This window comes from Bufo bufo, chromosome 2 (assembly GCF_905171765.1).
Source record: "Bufo bufo chromosome 2, aBufBuf1.1, whole genome shotgun sequence".
In the NCBI taxonomy this organism is placed as follows: Eukaryota; Metazoa; Chordata; class Amphibia; order Anura; family Bufonidae; genus Bufo; species Bufo bufo.
In genome coordinates, this window is record NC_053390.1 from 441534217 (window position 1) to 441556537 (window position 22321).

At 45.9% G+C, this 22321-nt stretch overlaps 1 protein-coding gene across 1 annotated transcript in view; it reads left to right on the forward strand.

The window, feature by feature from the left end:
- Positions 1 to 6648: 6648 nt before the first annotated feature.
- MAP1S (microtubule associated protein 1S) overlaps positions 6649 to 22321 on the forward strand; it is a 58024-nt gene continuing 42351 nt past the window's right edge. The window contains exon 1 of the mRNA XM_040417488.1: positions 6649 to 6840. Within this exon, the coding sequence (XP_040273422.1) occupies positions 6726 to 6840 (115 nt within the window). The 5' untranslated portion in view covers positions 6649 to 6725. The remainder of the gene's footprint in view (positions 6841 to 22321) is intronic.

A 22321-nucleotide genomic window follows, 5' to 3' on the forward strand; every position in this document is an offset into this window, starting at 1 on the left:
TTTGGTTCTGCTGGGGCAGTATATTGTGCTGCACTGTGGTATTTGGTGCTGCTGGGGCAGTATATTGTGCTGCACTGTGGTATTTGGTTCTGCTGGGGCAGTATATTGTGCTGCACTGTGGTATTTGGTGCTGCTGGGGCAGTATATTGTGCTGCACTGTGGTATTTGGTTCTGCTGGGGCAGTATATTGTGCTGCACTGTGGTATTTGGTGCTGCTGGGGCAGTATATTGTGCTGCACTGTGGTATTTGGTGCTGCTGGGGCAGTATATTGTGCTGCACTGTGGTATTTAGTTCTGCTGGGGCAGTATATTGTGCTGCACTCTGGTATTTGGTTCTGCTGGGGCATTATATTGTGCTGCACTGTGGTATTTGGTGCTGCTGGGGCAGTATATTGTGCTGCACTGTGGTATTTGGTTCTGCTGGGGCAGTATATTGTGCTGCACTGTGGTATTTGGCTCTGCTGGGGCAGTATATTGTGCTGCACTGTGGTATTTGGTTCTGCTGGGGCAGTATATTGTGCTGCTCTGTGGTATGGTTCTGCTGAGGCAGTATATTGTGCTGCACCGTGGTATCTGATTCTGCTGGGGCAGTATATTGTGCTGCACTGTGGTATTTGGTTCTGCTGGGGCACTATATTGTGCTGCACTGTGGTATCTGGTTCTGCTGGGGCAGTATATTGTGCTGCACTGTGATATCTGGTTCTGCTGAGGCAGTATATTGTGCTGCACTGTGGTATTTGGCTCTGCTGGGGCAGTATATTGTGCTGCACCGTGGTATCTGGTTCTGCTGGGGCAGTATATTGTGCTGCACTGTGGTATTTGGTTCTGCTGGGCAGTATATTGTGCTGCACTGTGGTATTTGGTTCTGCTGGGGCAGTATATTGTGCTGCACTGTGGTATTTGGCTCTGCTGGGGCAGTATATTGTGCTGCACTGTGGTATTTGGTTCTGCTGGGGCAGTATATTGTGCTGCACTGTGGTATTTGGTTCTGCTGGGGCAGTATATTGTGCTGCACTGTGGTATTTGGTTCTGCTGGGGCAGTATATTGTGCTGCACTATGGTATTTGGTTCTGCTGGGGCAGTATATTGTGCTGCACTGTGGTATTTGGTGCTGCTGGGGCAGTATATTGTGCTGCACTGTGGTATTTGGTTCTGCTGGGGCAGTATATTGTGCTGCACTGTGGTATTTGGTGCTGCTGGGGCAGTATATTGTGCTGCACTGTGGTATTTGGTGCTGCTGGGGCAGTATATTGTGCTGCACTGTGGTATTTGGTTCTGTTTGGGCAGTATATTGTGCTGCACTGTGGTATCTGGTTCTGCTGGGGCAGTATATTGTGCTGCACTGTGGTATTTGGCTCTGCTGGGGCAGTATATTGTGCTGCACTGTGGTATTTGGCTCTGCTGGGGCAGTATATTGTGCTGCACTGTGGTATTTGGTTCTGCTGGGGCAGTATATTGTGCTGCACTGTGGTATTTGGTTCTGCTGGGGCAGTATATTGTGCTGCACGGTGGTATTTGGCTCTGTTGGGGCAGTATATTGTGCAGCACTGTGGTATTTGGTTCTGCTGGGGCAGTATATTGTGCTGCACTATGGTATTTGGTTCTGCTGGGGCAGTATATTGTGCTGCACTGTGGTATTTGGTGCTGCTGGGGCAGTATATTGTGCTGCACTGTGGTATTTGGTGCTGCTGGGGCAGTATATTGTGCTGCACTGTGGTATTTGGCTCTGGTGGGGCAGTATATTGTGCTGCACTGTGGTATTTGGTTCTGCTGGGGCAGTATATTGTGCTGCACTATGGTATTTGGTTCTGCTGGGGCAGTATATTGTGCTGCACTGTGGTATTTGGTGCTGCTGGGGCAGTATATTGTGCTGCACTGTGGTATCTGGTTCTGCTGGGGCAGTATATTGTGCTGCACTGTGGTATTTGGTGCTGCTGGGGCAGTATATTGTGCTGCACTGTGGTATTTGGTGCTGCTGGGGCAGTATATTGTGCTGCACTGTGGTATTTGGTTCTGTTTGGGGAGTATATTGTGCTGCACTGTGGTATCTGGTTCTGCTGGGGCAGTATATTGTGCTGCACTGTGGTATTTGGCTCTGCTGGGGAAGTATATTGTGCTGCACTGTGGTATTTGGTTCTGCTGGGGCAGTATATTGTGCTGCACGGTGGTATTTGGCTCTGCTGGGGCAGTATATTGTGCAACACTGTGGTATTTGGTTCTGCTGGGGCAGTATATTGTGCTGCACTATGGTATTTGGTTCTGCTGGGGCAGTATATTGTGCTGCACTGTGGTATTTGGTGCTGCTGGGGCAGTATATTGTGCTGCACTGTGGTATTTGGTTCTGCTGGGGCAGTATATTGTGCTGCACTGTGGTATTTGGTGCTGCTGGGGCAGTATATTGTGCTGCACTGTGGTATTTGGTGCTGTTGGGGCAGTATATTGTGCTGCACTGTGGTATTTGGTTCTGTTTGGGCAGTATATTGTGCTGCCCTGTGGTATCTGGTTCTGCTGGGGCAGTATATTGTGCTGCACTGTGGTATTTGGTGCTGCTGGGGCAGTATATTGTGCTGCACTGTGGTATTTGGCTCTGCTGGGGCAGTATATTGTGCTGCACTGTGGTATTTGGCTCTGCTGGGGCAGTATATTGTGCTGCACTGTGGTATTTGGTTCTGCTGGGGCAGTATATTGTGCTGCACTGTGGTATTTGGTTCTGCTGGGGCAGTATATTGTGCTGCACGGTGGTATTTGGCTCTGTTGGGGCAGTATATTGTGCAGCACTGTGGTATTTGGTTCTGCTGGGGCAGTATATTGTGCTGCACTATGGTATTTGGTTCTGCTGGGGCAGTATATTGTGCTGCACTGTGGTATTTGGTGCTGCTGGGGCAGTATATTGTGCTGCACTGTGGTATTTGGTGCTGCTGGGGCAGTATATTGTGCTGCACTGTGGTATTTGGCTCTGGTGGGGCAGTATATTGTGCTGCACTGTGGTATTTGGTTCTGCTGGGGCAGTATATTGTGCTGCACTATGGTATTTGGTTCTGCTGGGGCAGTATATTGTGCTGCACTGTGGTATTTGGTGCTGCTGGGGCAGTATATTGTGCTGCACTGTGGTATCTGGTTCTGCTGGGGCAGTATATTGTGCTGCACTGTGGTATTTGGTGCTGCTGGGGCAGTATATTGTGCTGCACTGTGGTATTTGGTGCTGCTGGGGCAGTATATTGTGCTGCACTGTGGTATTTGGTTCTGTTTGGGGAGTATATTGTGCTGCACTGTGGTATCTGGTTCTGCTGGGGCAGTATATTGTGCTGCACTGTGGTATTTGGCTCTGCTGGGGAAGTATATTGTGCTGCACTGTGGTATTTGGTTCTGCTGGGGCAGTATATTGTGCTGCACGGTGGTATTTGGCTCTGCTGGGGCAGTATATTGTGCAACACTGTGGTATTTGGTTCTGCTGGGGCAGTATATTGTGCTGCACTATGGTATTTGGTTCTGCTGGGGCAGTATATTGTGCTGCACTGTGGTATTTGGTGCTGCTGGGGCAGTATATTGTGCTGCACTGTGGTATTTGGTTCTGCTGGGGCAGTATATTGTGCTGCACTGTGGTATTTGGTGCTGCTGGGGCAGTATATTGTGCTGCACTGTGGTATTTGGTGCTGTTGGGGCAGTATATTGTGCTGCACTGTGGTATTTGGTTCTGTTTGGGCAGTATATTGTGCTGCACTGTGGTATCTGGTTCTGCTGGGGCAGTATATTGTGCTGCACTGTGGTATTTGGCTCTGCTGGGGCAGTATATTGTGCTGCACTGTGGTATTTGGCTCTGCTGGGGCAGTATATTGTGCTGCACTGTGGTATTTGGTTCTGCTGGGGCAGTATATTGTGCTGCACTGTGGTATTTGGTTCTGCTGGGGCAGTATATTGTGCTGCACGGTGGTATTTGGCTCTGTTGGGGCAGTATATTGTGCAGCACTGTGGTATTTGGTTCTGCTGGGGCAGTATATTGTGCTGCACTATGGTATTTGGTTCTGCTGGGGCAGTATATTGTGCTGCACTGTGGTATTTGGTGCTGCTGGGGCAGTATATTGTGCTGCACTGTGGTATTTGGTTCTGCTGGGGCAGTATATTGTGCTGCACTGTGGTATTTGGTGCTGCTGGGGCAGTATATTGTGCTGCACTGTGGTATTTGGTGCTGCTGGGGCAGTATATTGTGCTGCACTGTGGTATTTGGTTCTGTTTGGGCAGTATATTGTGCTGCACTGTGGTATCTGGTTCTGCTGGGGCAGTATATTGTGCTGCACTGTGGTATTTGGCTCTGCTGGGGAAGTATATTGTGCTGCACTGTGGTATTTGGTTCTGCTGGGGCAGTATATTGTGCTGCACTGTGGTATTTGGTTCTGCTGGGGCAGTATATTGTGCTGCACTGTGGTATTTGGCTCTGCTGGGGCAGTATATTGTGCTGCACTGTGGTATCTGGCTCTGCTGGGGCAGTATATTGTGCTGCACTGTGGTATCTGGCTCTGCTGAGGCAGTATATTGTGCTGCACTGTGGTATATGGTTCTGCTGGGGCAGTATATTGTGCTGCACTGTGGTATTTGGCTCTGCTGGGGCAGTATATTGTGCCACACTGTGGTATTTGGTTCTGATGGGGCAGTATATTGTGCTGCACTGTGGTATCTGGTTCTGCTGGGGCAGTATATTGTGATGCACTGTGGTATCTGGTTCTGCTGGGGCAGTATATTGTGCTGCACTGTGGTATCTGGTTCTGCTGAGGCAGTATATTGTGCTGCACTGTGGTATTTGGTTCTGCTGGGGCAGTATATTGTGCTGCACTGTGATATTTGGTTCTGCTGAGGCAGTATATTGTGCTGCACTGTGGTATTTGGTTCTGCTGGGGCAGTATATTGTGCTGCACTGTGGTATTTGGCTCTGCTGGGGCAGTATATTGTGCTGCACTGTGGTATCTGGCTCTGCTGGGGCAGTATATTGTGCTGCACTGTGGTATTTGGCTCTGCTTGGGCAGTATATTGTGCTGCACTGAGGTATCTGGCTCTGCTGGGGCAGTATATTGTGCTGCACTGTGGTATTTGGTTCTGCTGGGGCAGTATATTGTGCTGCACTGTGGTATCTGGCTCTGCTGGGGCAGTATATTGTGCTGCACTGTGGTATCTGGTTCTGCTGGGGCAGTATATTGTGCTGCACTGTGGTATCTGGTTCTGCTGGGGCAGTATATTGTGCTGCACTGTGGTATCTGGTTCTGCTGGGGTAGTATATTGTGCTGCACGGTGGTATTTGGCTCTGCTAGGTCAGTATATTGTGCTGCACTGTGGTATTTGGTTCTGCTGGGGCAGTATATTGTGCTGCATGGTGGTATCTGGTTCTGCTGGGGCAGTATATTGTGCTGCACTGTGGTATCTGGTTCTGCTGGGGCAGTATATTGTGCTGCACTGTGGTATCTGGTTCTGCTGGGGCAGTATATTGTGCTGCACTGTGGTATCTGGTTCTGCTGGGGCAGTATATTGTGCTGCACGGTGGTATTTGGCTCTGCTGGGGCAGTATATTGTGCTGCACTGTGGTATTTGGTTCTGCTGGGGCGGTATATTGTGCTGCATGGTGGTATCTGGTTCTGCTGGGGCGGTTTCTTGTGCTGCACTGTGGTATTTGGTTCTGCTGGGGCAGTATATTGTGCTGCACTGCGGTATCTGGTTCTGCTGGGGCAGTATATTGTGCTGCACTGAGGTATCTGGTTCTGCTGGGGCAGTATATTGTGCTGCACTGTGGTATCTGGTTCTGCTGGGGCAGTATATTGTGCTGCACGGTGGTATTTGGCTCTGCTGGGGCAGTATATTGTGCTGCACTGTGGTATTTGGCTCTGCTGGGGCAGTATATTGTGCTGCACTGTGGTATCTGGTTCTGCTGGGGCAGTATATTGTGCTGCACGGTGGTATTTGGCTCTGCTGGGGCAGTATATTGTGCTGCACTGTGGTATTTGGCTCTGCTGGGGCAGTATATTGTGCTGCACTGTGGTATCTGGTTCTGCTGGGGCGGTATCTTGTGCTGCACTGTGATATCTGGTTCTGCTGGGGCAGTATATTGTGCTGCACTGTGGTATCTGGTTCTGCTGGGGAAGTATATTGTGCTGCACTGTGGTATCTTGTTCTGCTGGGGCAGTATATTGTGCTGCACTGTGGTATCTGGTTCTGCTATGTATTTTGACCCCGACTACTCATGTTGACCCCACCTTCTATCAGTTTAGCCTGTACAACATGGGGCCACTTTTATCTTTTTTTCCAGGGCCCCTTTAAATTCCCAGTCCGCCCCTGGTCATAGGCAACTCTATGGAATACATATAGTATGTAGGATAGCAGTAGTCATCTGATATACACCACACCAAGCAATGGGAATCTGGTTTTCATTTTCAAGGACCGCGTTTGAAAATAAAACAAATGATATGATTGGTTACTACAAACACTTTGCATACAAAGCGCGTATGAAAAAAGTTCCCCGCTAACTCCAGTCACAAGCTCCTGCTGGCTCATCCAGTCACGTGCTGAAGGCAGCCTCAGTGTAGGACTCCTGGCAAACCGTTACCGTGTGACTGCCAGCGGATTGAGGGCTTGTGTGTCAGTGTGCAGGGGGCGTAACCGGGACCTCAGTGGGCGTGTCCCGCTCCCCGGCAGCCGCTGACTTCATTCTCCGTGCAGCTTTGCGTGTTGATGTCACATGCAAGATGGCGGCTACTCGGGCGGGTCCCGGGCATTCGTGCTGCTCCTGTCTGGTACTTTGCGGGGAGATGTGCCGGGGACCCGGCCTGGTAAAGCGGGCAGTGGGCGAGCTGAAGAGAGGTGAGATCCCGGGGGACTGGCGGTGATGTCTGGAGCGCACCCTCGCCCTGGTGCGGGAGCCGGGATGCTGTGTGGCCCCTGCCCCATGCTCCTGTGGTTGTACCCTGCGGCTTCCGTCTTCCTCCTGTCAGTCCTGGAGTGCAGAGGGCAGGCTGTGCCAGGGCTTCAGGCGTCAACCAGCCCTCCACTCCATGGTGGCAGTGCCACTCAAACCCTTTGGGCACAGCGCAGAGACTTCTGCCATAGATATTTGCTGAGTTTTGTTTAAAGGGGTCATCCAGCAAAAAGCGTGATCAAATCAGCCATAGAGCACGGTCCTAAGCCCCTTCTGATGGAGTTTTGGTGATTTCTGCAATTTCGATGTGTACAAATAAGGATACTTTCACACTGGCGTTCAGGCTTTCTGTTTGTGAGACTCGTTCAGGGCTCTCACAAGCGCTCCAAAACGGATCAGTTTTGCCCTAATGCATTCTGAATGGATAAGGATCCACTCAGAATCATCAGCTTGCCTCCGTTCCGCTTTGGAGGCGGTCACCATAATGCTGCTTGCAGAGTTTTGATGTCCGTTTGACGAAACTGAGCCAAACGGATCCGTCCTGACACACAATGTAAGTCAATGGGGACGGATCCGTTTTCCATGACGCAATCTGGCACAATAGAAAACGGATCCGTCCTCCAGTGACTTTCAATAGTGTTCAAGACGGATCCGTCTTGGCTATTTTACAGATAATACAAACGGATCCGTCCATGACGTATCCGCACAGAACGCGAGTGTGAAAGTAGCCTAATAAAAACAAGCATACTAGAGATGAGTGAAGCGAATTCGGATGCTACATCGCTAAAAAATGAGTTATAATACTGTACGGAGAGTTGTCTCCAAAGAAAAATTGGGGGTCAGTCAGCACATCCAGTGCGCGTTGCCATGGCTGAAAGCACAAAGGCAAAAAAATATAGACTGCAACAGCACTCTGCAAACCAAATCCAGTGCAATAATGCCCAAATAATAGAAAGTATTCTGTGCAAATGCTACGCTAATAAATCTGAGATGCTTGGCAAATCATTTTGTACAAAATTATTTGGGCCCATCCGCCAAACGTCAAGGCGATCTCAGAGTTGTCGCCGTACCGTATTAGAATGTATGGGCTCCAATGAGCAGCAGTAAGTTATTCACGAAGTCGCGCGAGACTTTGTTGAATAACTTCGGTAATTGATTATTACAGTGAAAAACCTTGGAACCGAACTCTGCTTCAGCTCTAAGCTACCACTCGGAGACGAAGCAGAGTTCGGTTCCAAGTTTTGAAGTGGTTTTTAACTGTAATTAATTACCAAAGTTATTCAGTGAAGTCTTGCGCGGCTTTGTGAATGACTAATTTCGGTTCATCAAAGCCCATACATTCTAATACAGTACGGAGATGGATTTCCGTACAGCATTATAGTGACATTTTTAGCGAATCGGCTTTGGATGTAGCATCTGAAGCTCGCTTCGCTCACCTCTAGATCATACTAACCCACAATACTCATATTTTCTGAAAGTAGACACCCGGCACATTGTCAAAATGTCTTTTTTTATTTTTATTATTTTTATATATACAGTACAGACCAAAAGTTTGGACACACCTTCTCATTCAGAGTTTTCTTTATTTCCATGACTATGAAGGCATCAAAACTATGAATTAACACATATGGAATTATATACATAACAAACAAGTGTGAAACAACTGAAAATATGTCATAGTCTAGGTTCTTCAAAGTAGCCACCTTTTGCTTTGATTACTGTTATGCACACTCTTGGCATTCTCTTGATGAGCTTCAAGAGGTAGTCCCCTGAAATGGTCTTCCAACAGTCTTGAAGGAGTTCCCAGAGATGCTTAGCACTTGTTGGCCCTTTTGTCTTCACTCTGCGGTCCAGCTCACCCCAAACCATCTCGATTGGGTTCAGGTCCGGTGACTGTGGAGGCCAGGTCATCTGGCACAGCACCCCATCACTCTCCTTCATGGTCAAATAGCCCTTACTTTCAAAGTTTTCCCAATTTCTCGGCTGACTGACTGACTGACCTTCATTTCTTAAAGTAATGATGGCCACTCGTATTTCTTTACTTAGCTGCTTTTTTCTTGCCATAATACAAATTCTAACAGTCTATTCAGTAGGACTATCAGCTGTGTATCCACCTGACTTCTCCTCAACGCCACTGATGGTCCCAACCCCATTTACAAGGCAAGAAATCCCACTTATTAAACCTGACAGGGCACACCTGTGAAGTGAAAACCATTTCAGGGGACTACCTCTTGAAGCTCATCAAGAGAATGCCAAGAGTGTGCAAAGCAGTAATCAAAGCAAAAGGTGGCTACTTTGAAGAACCTAGAATATGACATATTTTCAGTTGTTTCACACTTGTTTGTTATGAATATAATTCCACATGTGTTAATTCATAGTTTTGATGCCTTCATAGTCATGAAAATAAAGAAGTGTGAGGTGTGTCCAAACTTTTGGTCTGTACTGTGTGTGTGTATATATATATATATATATATATCTATCATGTATATGTGTGTGTGTTAGTGAGAAAAAGTGTGACCAAGCAGAAAGCTATATACAGCACACCTCCTAAAAATAAAAGTTCACTCATACCTCTCAGGCCTAAATTTACATGTAGATATCGTCATAAAATCACCAGAACTGGAAAGACCAAAAATCTGGTTTTAAGCGGGGAGTTTTCTAAAAGTAACCACCTAAAAAGTAAGCGCACCCCCAAAACCAAAGTATATGATTTCAGTTGCCTTGATGAACTGCTGACAGCCATGTCCACCTTCATGTAACTTTGTGACGAACAGGAATTAAAAAAAATAAATAAATAATAATGCATCTAAAACTAACATCCGAGCAGAAGTTTTCACCTAATGTAAAAATAATATATTGAAATGTGCAAAAAACATATATTCCAGAAGTGTACTCACCCACAAAACATTGGACAGAGGCCACGTAATATATGACCATCATCCACGTGGCAGACCACTTCTAGATCACCAAAATCTATCATTTCTGAGAGCGCATAGCATGCCGTGTATAAAAATATAACCCAATAATACACACAACCACCTTCATGCAACAGTGGTTATTAGCACATACTGGACACAAATGTAACTAAAATACATACTATAGGCGACAAAAAACTGTAAGATGCGAGGCGTTGATACATCCCACACGTCTACACTTAAAGGGGTTGTCCGGGTTGAGAGCTGAACCCGGTCATCCCTCCATTTTCCCCCCGGCAGCCCCCCTGACATGAGCATCAGAGCAGTTCATTCTCCGATGCTCTCCTTTGCCCTGCGCTACATCGGTGACGTACAGGGCTCTCCATGGGGCTGCCAGGAAGCCCGGTGACGTCACCGGCACTGATGGGGCGGGATTTAGCGCTGCCCTAGCCAGTTAAATGGCTAGCGCAGCGCTAAAGCCCGCCCATTAGAGCCAGTGACGTCACCGAACGCACTACCGGGCGGAAGTTTCCGCCCGGCAGTGTGTTATTGAAAACAAAAGAGCCTGTGCGATTTAGCGCAGGGCAAGGGAGCGCATCGGAGCATGAGATGCTCCGATGCTAGCCCCAGGGGGGCTGTCTGGGTGAAAATAAGGGTATGTCCGGGTTCAGCTCTGAACCCGGACAACCCCTTTAATGCTGTACGTGTTTAAAAAAATAAATAAAATAAAAGCATTTTCATGAAATATTGGGAATTATGTATTATAGAATTCCCATCCCCCTATACAAACTGTAATCCTAATAATTAACAATGATAAATACCTAAACCTAATGTAATGCACTAAGAACTGATGCACACGACCCTATACGTTCTGCGGTCTGCAAATCGCGGATCCTGGCCGTGTGCATGCTGACAGTTTCTTTTTCACGTCAATAGAAATGTTCTATCCTTGTCCACAAAATAGACAAGAATGGGACGTGTCTTTTTTGTGGGGCAGGACATATGGATGTGGACAGCACACGGAGGGGGGGAATTTATCATGAGAAGAATATTTGAAGTCTGTTTTGCTTCCGTCTGCGTCGGAGTACTTTGTGCCACATTTATCAAATGTCTCATGTTACTTGATAAATTTTGTCTTGTCTATAAACCTAATACCTTTGTCTAGAGAAGCTCCTCCACTTTTCCTTCTCCACCCTCCTACTTGAGTGAGACTGCGACTATTTCGCGACTTTTAAAAAAAAGTCTCAATGATAAATCTGGAGTGAAACTCATTAATGTAGCTAACCACACCCACTTTTCCACCCATATTACAAAACTGGAGTGAGTGGTGTACACATGCAAAATTTTGCACAAGTGAGTGCGCAAAAATGTGCAACTTTTTACAATCGCATAAATTTTGTGCAAGGGAGTGCAAAAAAGTAGCAAAAGCCCTATTTTGTGACTTTTTGATGCCAGAATTCTGGAGAGAAGGTATGATAAATCAGGGCCACAGTCTTTTGCAGCCCCGTTGAAATGAATAGGTCCAAAAATGGGGATCGGATGTGGACCAAACATGTGGTCGTGTGCAGAACTGTGAGAGGTCTATGTTATACCGCCATAATATGGGCACAAGAAAAGCCCCTTTGTTTCACCTGTCTGAAAGGTCTGAATACTGTTTTTGGTTATTGAAAACAGTCAGTAAGGCCTCTTTCACACTTGCGTTGTTGGGATCCGGCATGCACTTCCGTTGCCGGAGGTGCCTGCCGGATCCGTAACAACGCAAGTGTACTGAAAGCATTTGAAGACGGAACCGTCTTCCAAATGCTTTCAGTGTTACTATGGCACCCAGGACGCTATTAAAGTCCTGGTTGCCATAGTAGGAGCGGGGAGCAGGGGAGCGGTATACTTACAGTCCGTGCGGCTCCCCGGGCGCTCCAGAATGACGTCAGAGCGCCCCATGCGCATGGATGACGTGATCCATGTGATCACGTGATCCATGCGCTTGGGGCGCCCTGACGTCACTCTGGAGCGCCCGGGGAGCCGCACGGACGGTAAGTACACTGCTCCTCCGCTCCCCGCTACACTTACCATGGCTGTCAGGACTTTAGCGTCCCGGCAGCCATGGTAACTATTCAGAAAAAGCTAAACGTCGGGTCCGGCAATGCGCCGAAACGACGTTTAGCTTAAGGCCGGATCCGGATCAATGCCTTTCAATGGGCATTGATCCCGGATCCGGCCTTGCGGCAAGTCTTCAGGATTTTTGGCCGGAGCAAAAAGCGCAGCATGCTGCGGTATTTTCTCCGGCCAAAAAACGTTCCGTACCGGAACTGAAGACATCCTGATGCATCCTGAACGGATTACTCTCCATTCAGAATGCATTAGGATAATCCTGATCAGTATTCTTCCGGCATAGAGTCCCGACGACGGAACTCTATGCCGGAAGACAAGAACGCAGGTGTGAAAGAGCCCTAATAGAAATGTCTTTCCTGAAAATCTATTACCGCAGCATGTTATGGGTATCGCTAGAGAATCAGTCTGTGTATTTTATTCTACAGATCGGGTGATAGGACAGGGGCAGTTTAAAATGTAAACTTTATTGGTGTGTTTTGTGCTAAGTATTTGGCATGGTGATTCAGAAGCTGGTAAACGTAATGGTCATGACACCAATGAACGGGGTGATTAGAAAGCAAAGACCCCCATTATGTGAGAATCAGATGCAAGTATGCTCTCTGATGAGGGGGATTGATAACATGAACAGAAATACATGTTACCCTCCTTCTAGGGTCATTTACTGTTTGAGAAGGAGAGAGAAGGATCTAGTACTGGCTTCCTCCCCCTGCAGCCTGTACAGCGATTACAGTTGTCTTGGGTATGATGCCACAAAGTTGCATCATGGATTTGAGATTTTCGGCCATTCTTCTTTGCAGATCCTCTGTCAGGTTGGATAGGGACCATCAGTGGTCAGCCATTTTCGGGTCTCTCCAGAGATTTTCAATTGGGTTCAGCGCTCTGGCTGGTCCACTCAAGGACATTTACAGACTTGTCCCTAAGCCACTCCTGTCTTGTTTGTGTGCTTAGGGTCATCGTCTTGTTGGAAGGTAAACTTTTGGCCCAGTCTGAGGACCAGAGCACTCTGAATCAGGTTTTCATTAAGAATATCTCAGTACTTTTGCTCATTGAGTTTTCCTTCAACCCTGACCAGTTTCTCTGTCCCAGCCACTGAAACATGCCACCACCATGCTTCATTGTAGGAATGGTATGGCAGTGCTTGGTTTCATCCAGACATGATGCTTAGCGTTGAGGGCAAAAGGTTCAATCTTGGTTTCATCAAACCAGATCTTGTTTTTTTACAGTCTGAAAGTCTTTTAGATGCTTCCATGTGTCTTTTACTGAGGAAAGGCTTCTCTCTGGCTACTCAGCCATAAAGCTCTGATTGGTGGAGTACTCCAGCGATAGTTAACCTTCTGGAAGTTTCTCCAATCTGCACACAGGATCATTGGAGTTGAGCTAGAGTGACCATTGGGTTCTTAGTCACTCCTATAACCAAGGTCCTTTTCCCTGCCGCATGTGAAGGCACCCATAGTTTTTTTCTTTTTTTCATAAATTTGTAAACATTTCGAAAATTCTGTTTTCACTTTCTCATTATGGGGTATTGAGTGCAAATTGATGGAGAAATTGATGGAAATCTTTTTTCAGCACAAGGCCTCAACATAAAATATGAAAAAAGTGAAAGGGTCTGAAGACTTTCTGAGTGCACTGCAGGTGCTGAACCTGACGTAGGGCTTATGCACACAGCTGTAAGTGTTTTGAGGTCCGCAAAACACGGATTCCATCTGAGAGCATGCCACCATTTATCTTTGGCTCCTGAAGAAATGTCCTATCCTTGTCTGCGAAACGGACAATAATAGGACATGTTCTATTTTTTTTGTGGAACGGCCATGTGGACATACGTACATGGAAAGCACACTTCATTTCCGTTTTTTTTCACGGCCCTATTGAAATAAATGGTTCCGCATACGGGGTGGATAAAAACGGAATGGACACAGACAAAAAATACTTTTGTATGCATGATCCCATAAAGGGGTTGTCCCGGATTCAAAAAGCACGGCTGCTTTTTTCCGAAAATAGCGCTACACCTATCTGTGTGTGGTGTGTGGTATTGCAATTTAGCTGCATTTACCTTAAGCGGGTTATCCAGGTATACATTTTTTCCTTTCCTTGTGCTTCCCCTGCCACACCCTGCAACTTACCAATGTGCTTGCGCTACCTTTTCTGTCTCACTCTGGAGAACGGGAGAGTGGTCACGTGACTGCACCCTCTGTGGAGACTGTTTCCTCTGACATCACAACCAGGCCTCCCATGATCACCTCAGAATCCCTGCCCAAATGATAGTGATGTTCCACACAAGCCCCTTAAAGGGGTTGTCTCATCACAGACAATGGAGGCATATCGCTAGGAACGGAGTCCCGCAAGGTGGTGGCTGGGGGACTCTGGTTCAGCCACCCCATAGAAGAGAATAGAACGCAACGCGCATGACCGGACACTGCCGGCTATTTTCGATGGCCCCATAGAAAATAAATGGAGGGCTGCTGCGCATGCGCAGTGCGCCCTCCATGACTTTCGGTGCTCCGTTCTCAATATAGGTGCAGGTCCCAGCGGTGAGACCCACACCTATTAGACAATGGGGGCATATCATAGCTATATGCCCCCATTGTCTGTGATGAGACAACCCCTTTAATGCAGCTGAACTGCAATACTAGACACAAACTATGGACAGGTGTGTTGCTGTTTTCGGAAGAAAGCAACCATGTTTTTCTGACCTTGGGCAATCCTTTTCAGAGCTATGATGAATTTAAAAAGTCTGAAACTAGGACTGCTTATAAGTGGGTCTGAACTAAGGTTTAATCTTCATTCCTTTGTTAATTTTCAATTTATTTTTAACGCTAGATTACCACTATCTATTAAAAAATTTTTTTTTTTTCCATGTGAAAGGTATCCAAAGCCTTTAACCACTTCAGCCCCCAGTGCTTAAACACCCTGAAAGACCAGGCCACTTTTTACACTTCTGACCTACACTACTTTCACGGTTTATTGCTCGGTCATACAACTTACCACCCAAATGAATTTTACCTCCTTTTCTTCTCACTAATAGAGCTTTCATTTGGTGGTATTTCATTGCTGCTGACATTTTTACTTTTTTTGTTAATCGAAATTTAACGATTTTTTTGCAAAAAAATGACATTTTTCACTTTCAGTTGTAAAATTTTGCAAAAAAAACGACATCCATATAGAAATTTTGCTCTAAATTTATAGTTCTACATGTCTTTGATAAAAAAAAAATGGTTTGGGTAAAAGTTATAGCGTTTACAAACTATGGTACAAAAATGTGAATTTCCGCTTTTTGAAGCAGCTCTGACTTTCTGAGCACCTGTCATGTTTCCTGAGGTTCTACAATGCCCAGACAGTACAAACACCCCACAAATGACCCCATTTCTGAAAGTACACACCCTAAGGTATTCGCTGATGGGCATAGTGAGTTCATAGAACTTTTTATTTTTTGTCACAAGTTAGCGGAAAATTATGTTTTTTTTTTTTTTTTTTTTCTTACAAAGTCTCATATTCCACTAACTTGTGACAAAAAATAAAAAGTTCTATGAACTCACTATGCCCATCAGCGAATACCTTGGGGTCTCTTCTTTCCAAAATGGGGTCACTTGTGGGGTAGTTATACTGCCCTGGCATTCTAGGGGCCCAAATGTGTGGTAAGGAGTTTGAAATCAAATTCTGTAAAAAATGACCTGTGAAATCCGAAAGGTGCTCTTTGGAATATGGGCCCCTTTGCCCACCTAGGCTGCAAAAAAGTGTCACACATCTGGTATCTCCGTACTCAGGAGAAGGTGGGGAATGTGTTTTGGGGTGTCATTTTATATATACCCATGCTGGGTGAGAGAAATATCTTGGCAAAAGACAACTTTTCCCATTTTTTTATACAAAGTTGTCATTTGACCAATATATTTATCTCACCCAGCATGGGTATATGTAAAAAGACACCCCAAAACACATTCCTCAACTTCTCCTGAGTACGGGGATACCAGATGTGTGACACTTTTTTGCAGCCTAGGTGGGCAAAGGGGCCCATATTCCAAAGAGCACCTTTCGGATTTCACTCCTCATTTTTTCCTGAATTTGATTTCAAACTCCTTACCACACATTTGGGCCCCTAGAATACCAGGGCAGTATAACTACCCCACAAGTGACCCCATTTTGGAAAGAAGACACCCCAAGGTATTCCGTGAGGGGCATGGGGAGTTCCTAGAATTTTTTATTTTTTGTCACAAGTTAGTGGAAAATGATGATTTTTTTTTTTATTTTTTTTTTTCATACAAAGTCTCATATTCCACAAACTTGTGACGAAAAATAAAAACTTCCATGAACTCACTATGCCCATCAGCGAATACCTTGGGGTCTCTTCTTTCCAAAATGGGGTCACTTGTGGGGTAGTTATACTGCCCTGGCATTCTAGGGGCCCAAATGTGTGGTAAGTAGGTAAATGACCTGTGAAATCCGAAAGGTGCTCTTTGGAATGTGGGCCCCTTTGCCCACCTAGGCTGCAAAAAAGTGTCACACATCTGGTATCTCTGTATTCAGGAGAAGTTGAGGAATGTGTTTTGGGGTGTCTTTTTACATATACCCATGCTGGGTGAGATAAATATCTTGGTCAAATGCCAACTTTTTATAAAAAAATGGGAAAAGTTGTCTTTTGCCAAGATATTTCTCTCACCCAGCATGGGTATATGTAAAATGACACCCCAAAACACATTCCCCAACTTCTCCCGATTACGGAGATACCAGATGTGTGACACTTTTTTGCAGCCTAGGTGGGCAAAGGGGCCCATATTCAAAAGAGCACCTTTCGGATTTCACAGGTCATTTTTTACAGAATTTGATTTCAAACTCCTTACCACACATTTGGGCCCCTAGAATGCCAGGGCAGTATAACTACCCCACAAGTGACCCCATTTTGGAAAGAAGAGACCCCAAGGTATTCGCTGATGGGCATAGTGAGTTCATGGAACTTTTTATTTTTTGTCACAAGTTAGTGGAATATGAGACTTTGTATGAAAAAAAAAAAAAAAAAAAAAAAATAAGCATTTTCCACTAACTTGTGACAAAAAATAAAAAATTCTAGGAACTCGCCATGCCCCTCACGGAATACCTTGGGGTGTCTTCTTTCCAAAATGGGGTCACTTGTGGGGTAGTTATACTGCCCTGGCATTTTCCAGGGGCCCTAATGTGTGGTAAGTAGGTAAATGACCTGTGAAATCCTAAAGGTGCTCTTTGGAATATGGGCCCCTTTGCCCACCTAGGCTGCAAAAAAGTGTCACACATGTGGTATCGCCGTATTCAGGAGAAGTTGGGGAATGTGTTTTGGGGTGTCATTTTACATATACCCATGCTGGGTGAGAGAAATATCTTGGCAAAAGACAACTTTTCCCATTTTTTTATACAAAGTTGGCATTTGACCAAGATATTTCTCTCACCCAGCATGGGTATATGTAAAATGACACCCCAAAACACATTCCCCAACTTCTCCTGAGTACGGCGATACCAGATGTGTGACACTTTTTTGCAGCCTAGATGCGCAAAGGTGCCCAAATTCCTTTTAGGAGGGCATTTTTAGACATTTGGATACCAGACTTCTTCTCACGCTTTGGGGCCCCTAGAATGCCAGGGCAGTATAAATACCCCACATGTGACCCCATTTTGGAAAGAAGACACCCCAAGGTATTCAATGAGGGGCATGGCGAGTTCATAGAAATTTTTTTTTTTTGGCACAAGTTAGCGGAAATTGATATTTTTAATTTTTTTCTCACAAAGTCTCCCGTTCCGCTAACTTGGGACAAAAATTTCAATCTTTCATGGACTCAATATGCCCCTCACGGAATACCTGGGGGTGTCTTCTTTCCGAAATGGGGTCACATGTGGGGTATTTATACTGCCCTGGCATTCTAGGGGCCCTAAAGCGTGAGAAGAAGTCTGGAATATAAATGTCTAAAAAATTTTACGCATTTGGATTCCGTGAGGGGTATGGTGAGTTCATGTGAGATTTTATTTTTTGACACAAGTTAGTGGAATATGAGACTTTGTAAGAAAAAAAAAAAAAAATTCTGCTAACTTGGGCCAAAAAAATATCTGAATGGAGCCTTACGGGGGGTTGATCAATGACAGGGGGGTTGATCAATGACAGGGGGGTTGATCAATGACAGGGGGGTTGATCAATGACAGGGGGGTTGATCAGGGAGTCTATATGGGGTGATAACCACAGTCATTGATCACGCCCCTGTAAGGCTTTATTCAGACGTCCGGATGCGTTTTGCGGATCCGATCCATCTATCAGTGGATCCGTAAAAATCATGCGGACGTCTGAATGGAGCTTTACAGGGGGGTAATCAATGACAGGGGGGTAATCAATGACAGGGGGGTTGATCAATGACAGGGGGGTTGATCAATGACAGGGGGGTTGATCAATGACAGGGGGGTTGATCAATGACAGGGGGGTTGATCAATGACAGGGGGGTTGATCAATGACAGGGGGGTTGATCAGGGAGTCTATATGGGGTGATCACCACAGTCATTGATCATGCCCCTGTAAGGCTTCATTCAGACGTCCGGATGCGTTTTGCGGATCGGATCCATCTATCAGTGCATCCGTAAAAATCATGCGGACATCTGAATGGAGCTTTACAGGGGGGTGATCAGGGAGTCTATATGGGGTGATCACCACAGTCATTGATCATGCCCCTGTAAGGCTTCATTCAGACGTCCGGATGCGTTTTGCGGATCCGATCCATCTATCAGTGCATCCGTAAAAATCATGCGGACATCTGAATGGAGCTTTACAGGGGGGTGATCAGGGAGTCTATATGGGGTGATCACCACAGTCATTGATCATGCCCCTGTAAGGCTTCATTCAGACGTCCGGATGCGTTTTGCGGATCGGATCCATCTATCAGTGCATCCGTAAAAATCATGCGGACATCTGAATGGAGCTTTACAGGGGGCTGATCAATGACAGGGGGGTGATCAGGGAGTCTATATGGGGTGATCACCACAGTCATTGATCATGCCCCTGTAAGGCTTCATTCAGACGTCCGGATGCGTTTTGCGGATCGGATCCATCTATCAGTGCATCCGTAAAAATCATGCGGACATCTGAATGGAGCTTTACAGGGGGGTGATCAATGACAGGGGGGTGATCAGGGAGTCTATATGGGGTGATCACCACAGTCATTGATCATGCCCCTGTAAGGCTTCATTCAGACGTCCGGATGCGTTTTGCGGATCCGATCTATCTATCAGTGGATCCGTAAAAATCATGCGGACGTCTGAATGGAGCTTTACAGGGGGTTGATCAATGACAGGGGTGTAATCAATGACAGGGGGGGTGATCAGGGAGTCTATATGGGGTGATAACCACAGTCATTGATCACACCCCTGTAAGGCTTCATTCAGACGTCCGGATGCGTTTTGCGGATCCGATCCATCTATCAGTGGATCCGTAAAAATCATGCGGACATCTGAATGGAGCTTTACAGGGGGGTAATCAATGACAGGGGGGTGATCAGGGAGTCTATATGGGGTGATCAGGGGCTAATAAGGGGTTAATAAGTGACGGGGGGGGGGGGGGGGTGTAGTGTAGTGTAGTGGTGCTTGGTGGGACTTTACTGAGCTACCTGTGTCCTCTGGTGGTCGATCCAAACAAATGGGACCACCAGAGGACCAGGTAGCAGGTATATTAGACGCTGTTATCAAAACAGCGTCTAATATACCTGTTAGGGGTTAAAAAAAATCACATCTCCAGCCTGCCAGCGAACGATCGCCGCTGGCAGGCTGGAGATCAACTCTCTTACCTTCCGTTCCTGTGAGCGCGCGCGCCTGTGTGCGCGCGTTCACAGGAAATCTCGGCCATCGCGAGATGACGCATATATGCGTGACTCTGCGCAGGGCTGCCGCCTCCGGAACGCGATCCTGCGTTAGGCGGTCCGGAGGTGGTTAAGCACAATGGGGGTTATATATCAAACTAGTGTAAAGTAGAACTGGCTTAGTTGCCCATAGCAACCAGATTCCACCTTTCGTTTTCCGAAGGAGCTGTCCAAAATGAAAGGTGGAATCTATTTGCTATGGGCAACTAAGCCAGTTCTAGTTTACACCAGTTTGATAAATGACCCCAATGTTTTCTTGTATCTGACCCTTCATTTTCATGTTGTGGTGTCAGAGTATGCAGTTTTGGTCAGGTCAGGAGAATGATCATATGTTACCTTTTACTCTTCTGTGGTGCCCATTCAGACTCTCCCTTTGAGTCTATACATAAACTGCATTACATGTGAATGGAATTTCCAAAACCCAGATCAGATATGGCAGATTTTGGCACCAAGGGTACTTTCACACTTGCGTTGTTCTTTTCCGGCATCGAGCTCCGTCCTAGAGGCTCTATACCGGAAAAGAACTGATCAGTTTTATCCTAATGCATTCTGAATGGAGAGCAATCCGTTCAGGATGTCTTCAGTTCAGTGGTTTTGACTGATCAGGCAAAAGATAAAACCGCAGCATGCTACGGTTTTATCTCCAGCGAAAAAAGACTGAAGACTTACTGAATTTCCGTCCTTCCTGAAAAAAAAGGTGAAGAAAATAAATGCCGGATGACACCGGAAAGATGGATCCGGCATTTCAATGCATTTTTCTGACTGATCAGGCATTTTTAAGACTGATCGGTCTTACAAATGCCATCAGTTGGCATACGTCTTGCTGGATCACTCTGCCGCAAGTCTGAAAGTAGCCTAAATGAGATGACGAAACCAAGGTTTAGGAGCACAGATCTCATTCTCCTTCCTTTTTTTTTAATTCTTTTTTTATTTTATAGCCGTACGTTTTAACTTGTGAACTGGTGTTATAAGCATGCACTGAGAAATGAAACCTTATGGCCGTACATAAGTAATTGATTACTAAGAGTTTCCACCATCTGTCTCACTGCATGCCTGCTCTGCCCAGTGAGATTTTTCTATCTGGCATGTTGCCTTGGTAAAATTACTTGCGTTCATGGATGGCCTTTGTTTTGGTTGCTAGTGACTGTTATTTTATAATGCTTTGTGCAGAGCACAATCAAAGATGAAATAACCGCAGAACTCCAACGATTCAATATCCTCTGGAATTTATTTACACTGAATGCAGCAACGTTTCGATCACGCTGGTCTTTATCAAGCTCACACATATTGTACTATAGTTGTGCAGAGCACATCATAGGTGTTATTTGTGTCTCGGTGTTGGCACGCTCAATATTGTTGAGACCAGTATGATGGTAAGACGGGCTCTTCATCAGGGATGCTGGTAAATTTTGGAATTCTTCCCGACATCCTATAGTTGGACTATGGATGCTAGCAGGCTGGCACTGCAGGTTAAGTAGTAGTGAGTAATGATCGGTGGTTGACTTGTTTAGGCAGTCAGCTATGCAGTCTACAATGGAAGATACAGTTCACACCTGTATTGGAGCTTCCTTTAGTGGCCTTTATCACTGAGTTCATTAAAAATAGCAGGCAAAATAATGTTTTGTCTGGTAAAATAATGGACACTATGGCGAAACCCAATAGACCCCATTTTATAGTCACTGGATCCATTAGGAACATTTAGTGTCAGTAAATAGTCAGTATGAACAGTGTGATTCTGGTGGCATGGTGCATTGGAAGCTAGGATGTATTTCTTCACCAGGGAAGGGGTTAAGAAATGACGCTAAGCGCAGAGCACATTCTAAGATTAAAAAAAAATAAAGACATTGCTTAAAGGCTTTGTACAACTTCGGTGGCAATTTTTGTTTGCATTTTACTCATTGTTGGCTAAAAATATTATTTTCAATTGCCCTTTATTAAAAATATTGAGGCGTTCTGTCACAAAGGGTTAACTGTTCTAGCTGTGTGACTGGTACTTTCACTTTGTCCTGGTCATCTAATAACCTCATCTCTAAACTACTAAAAAGCCATAAACACGTACTTCAGCCACATTATTATTAGTAAGGCTACTTTCACACAGACGGATCCGCACCGATAATACAACCGCATGCATCCGTTCAGAACGGATCCGCTTGTGTTATCGTTAACATTGCCAAAACTGACCCGTCTTGAACACCATTGAAAGTCAATGGGGGACGGATCCGTTTTCTATTGTCAGAGAAAACGGATCCGTCCCCATTGACTTACATTGTGTGTCAGAACAGATCCGTTTGGCTCAGTTTCGTCAGATGGACACCCAAACGCTGCAATCAGCGTTTTGGTGTTCGCCTCCAAAGCGGAACGGAGGCAAACTGATGCATTCTGAGCAGATCCTTATCCATTCAGAATGTATTAGGACAAAACTGATCCGTTTTGGAGCGCTTGTGAGAGCCCTGAAACGGATCTCGCAAACGGAAAGCCAAAGTGCAAGTGTGAAAGTAGCCTAAGGCTACTTTCACACTAGCGTTTTTTGCGGATCCATCATGGATCTG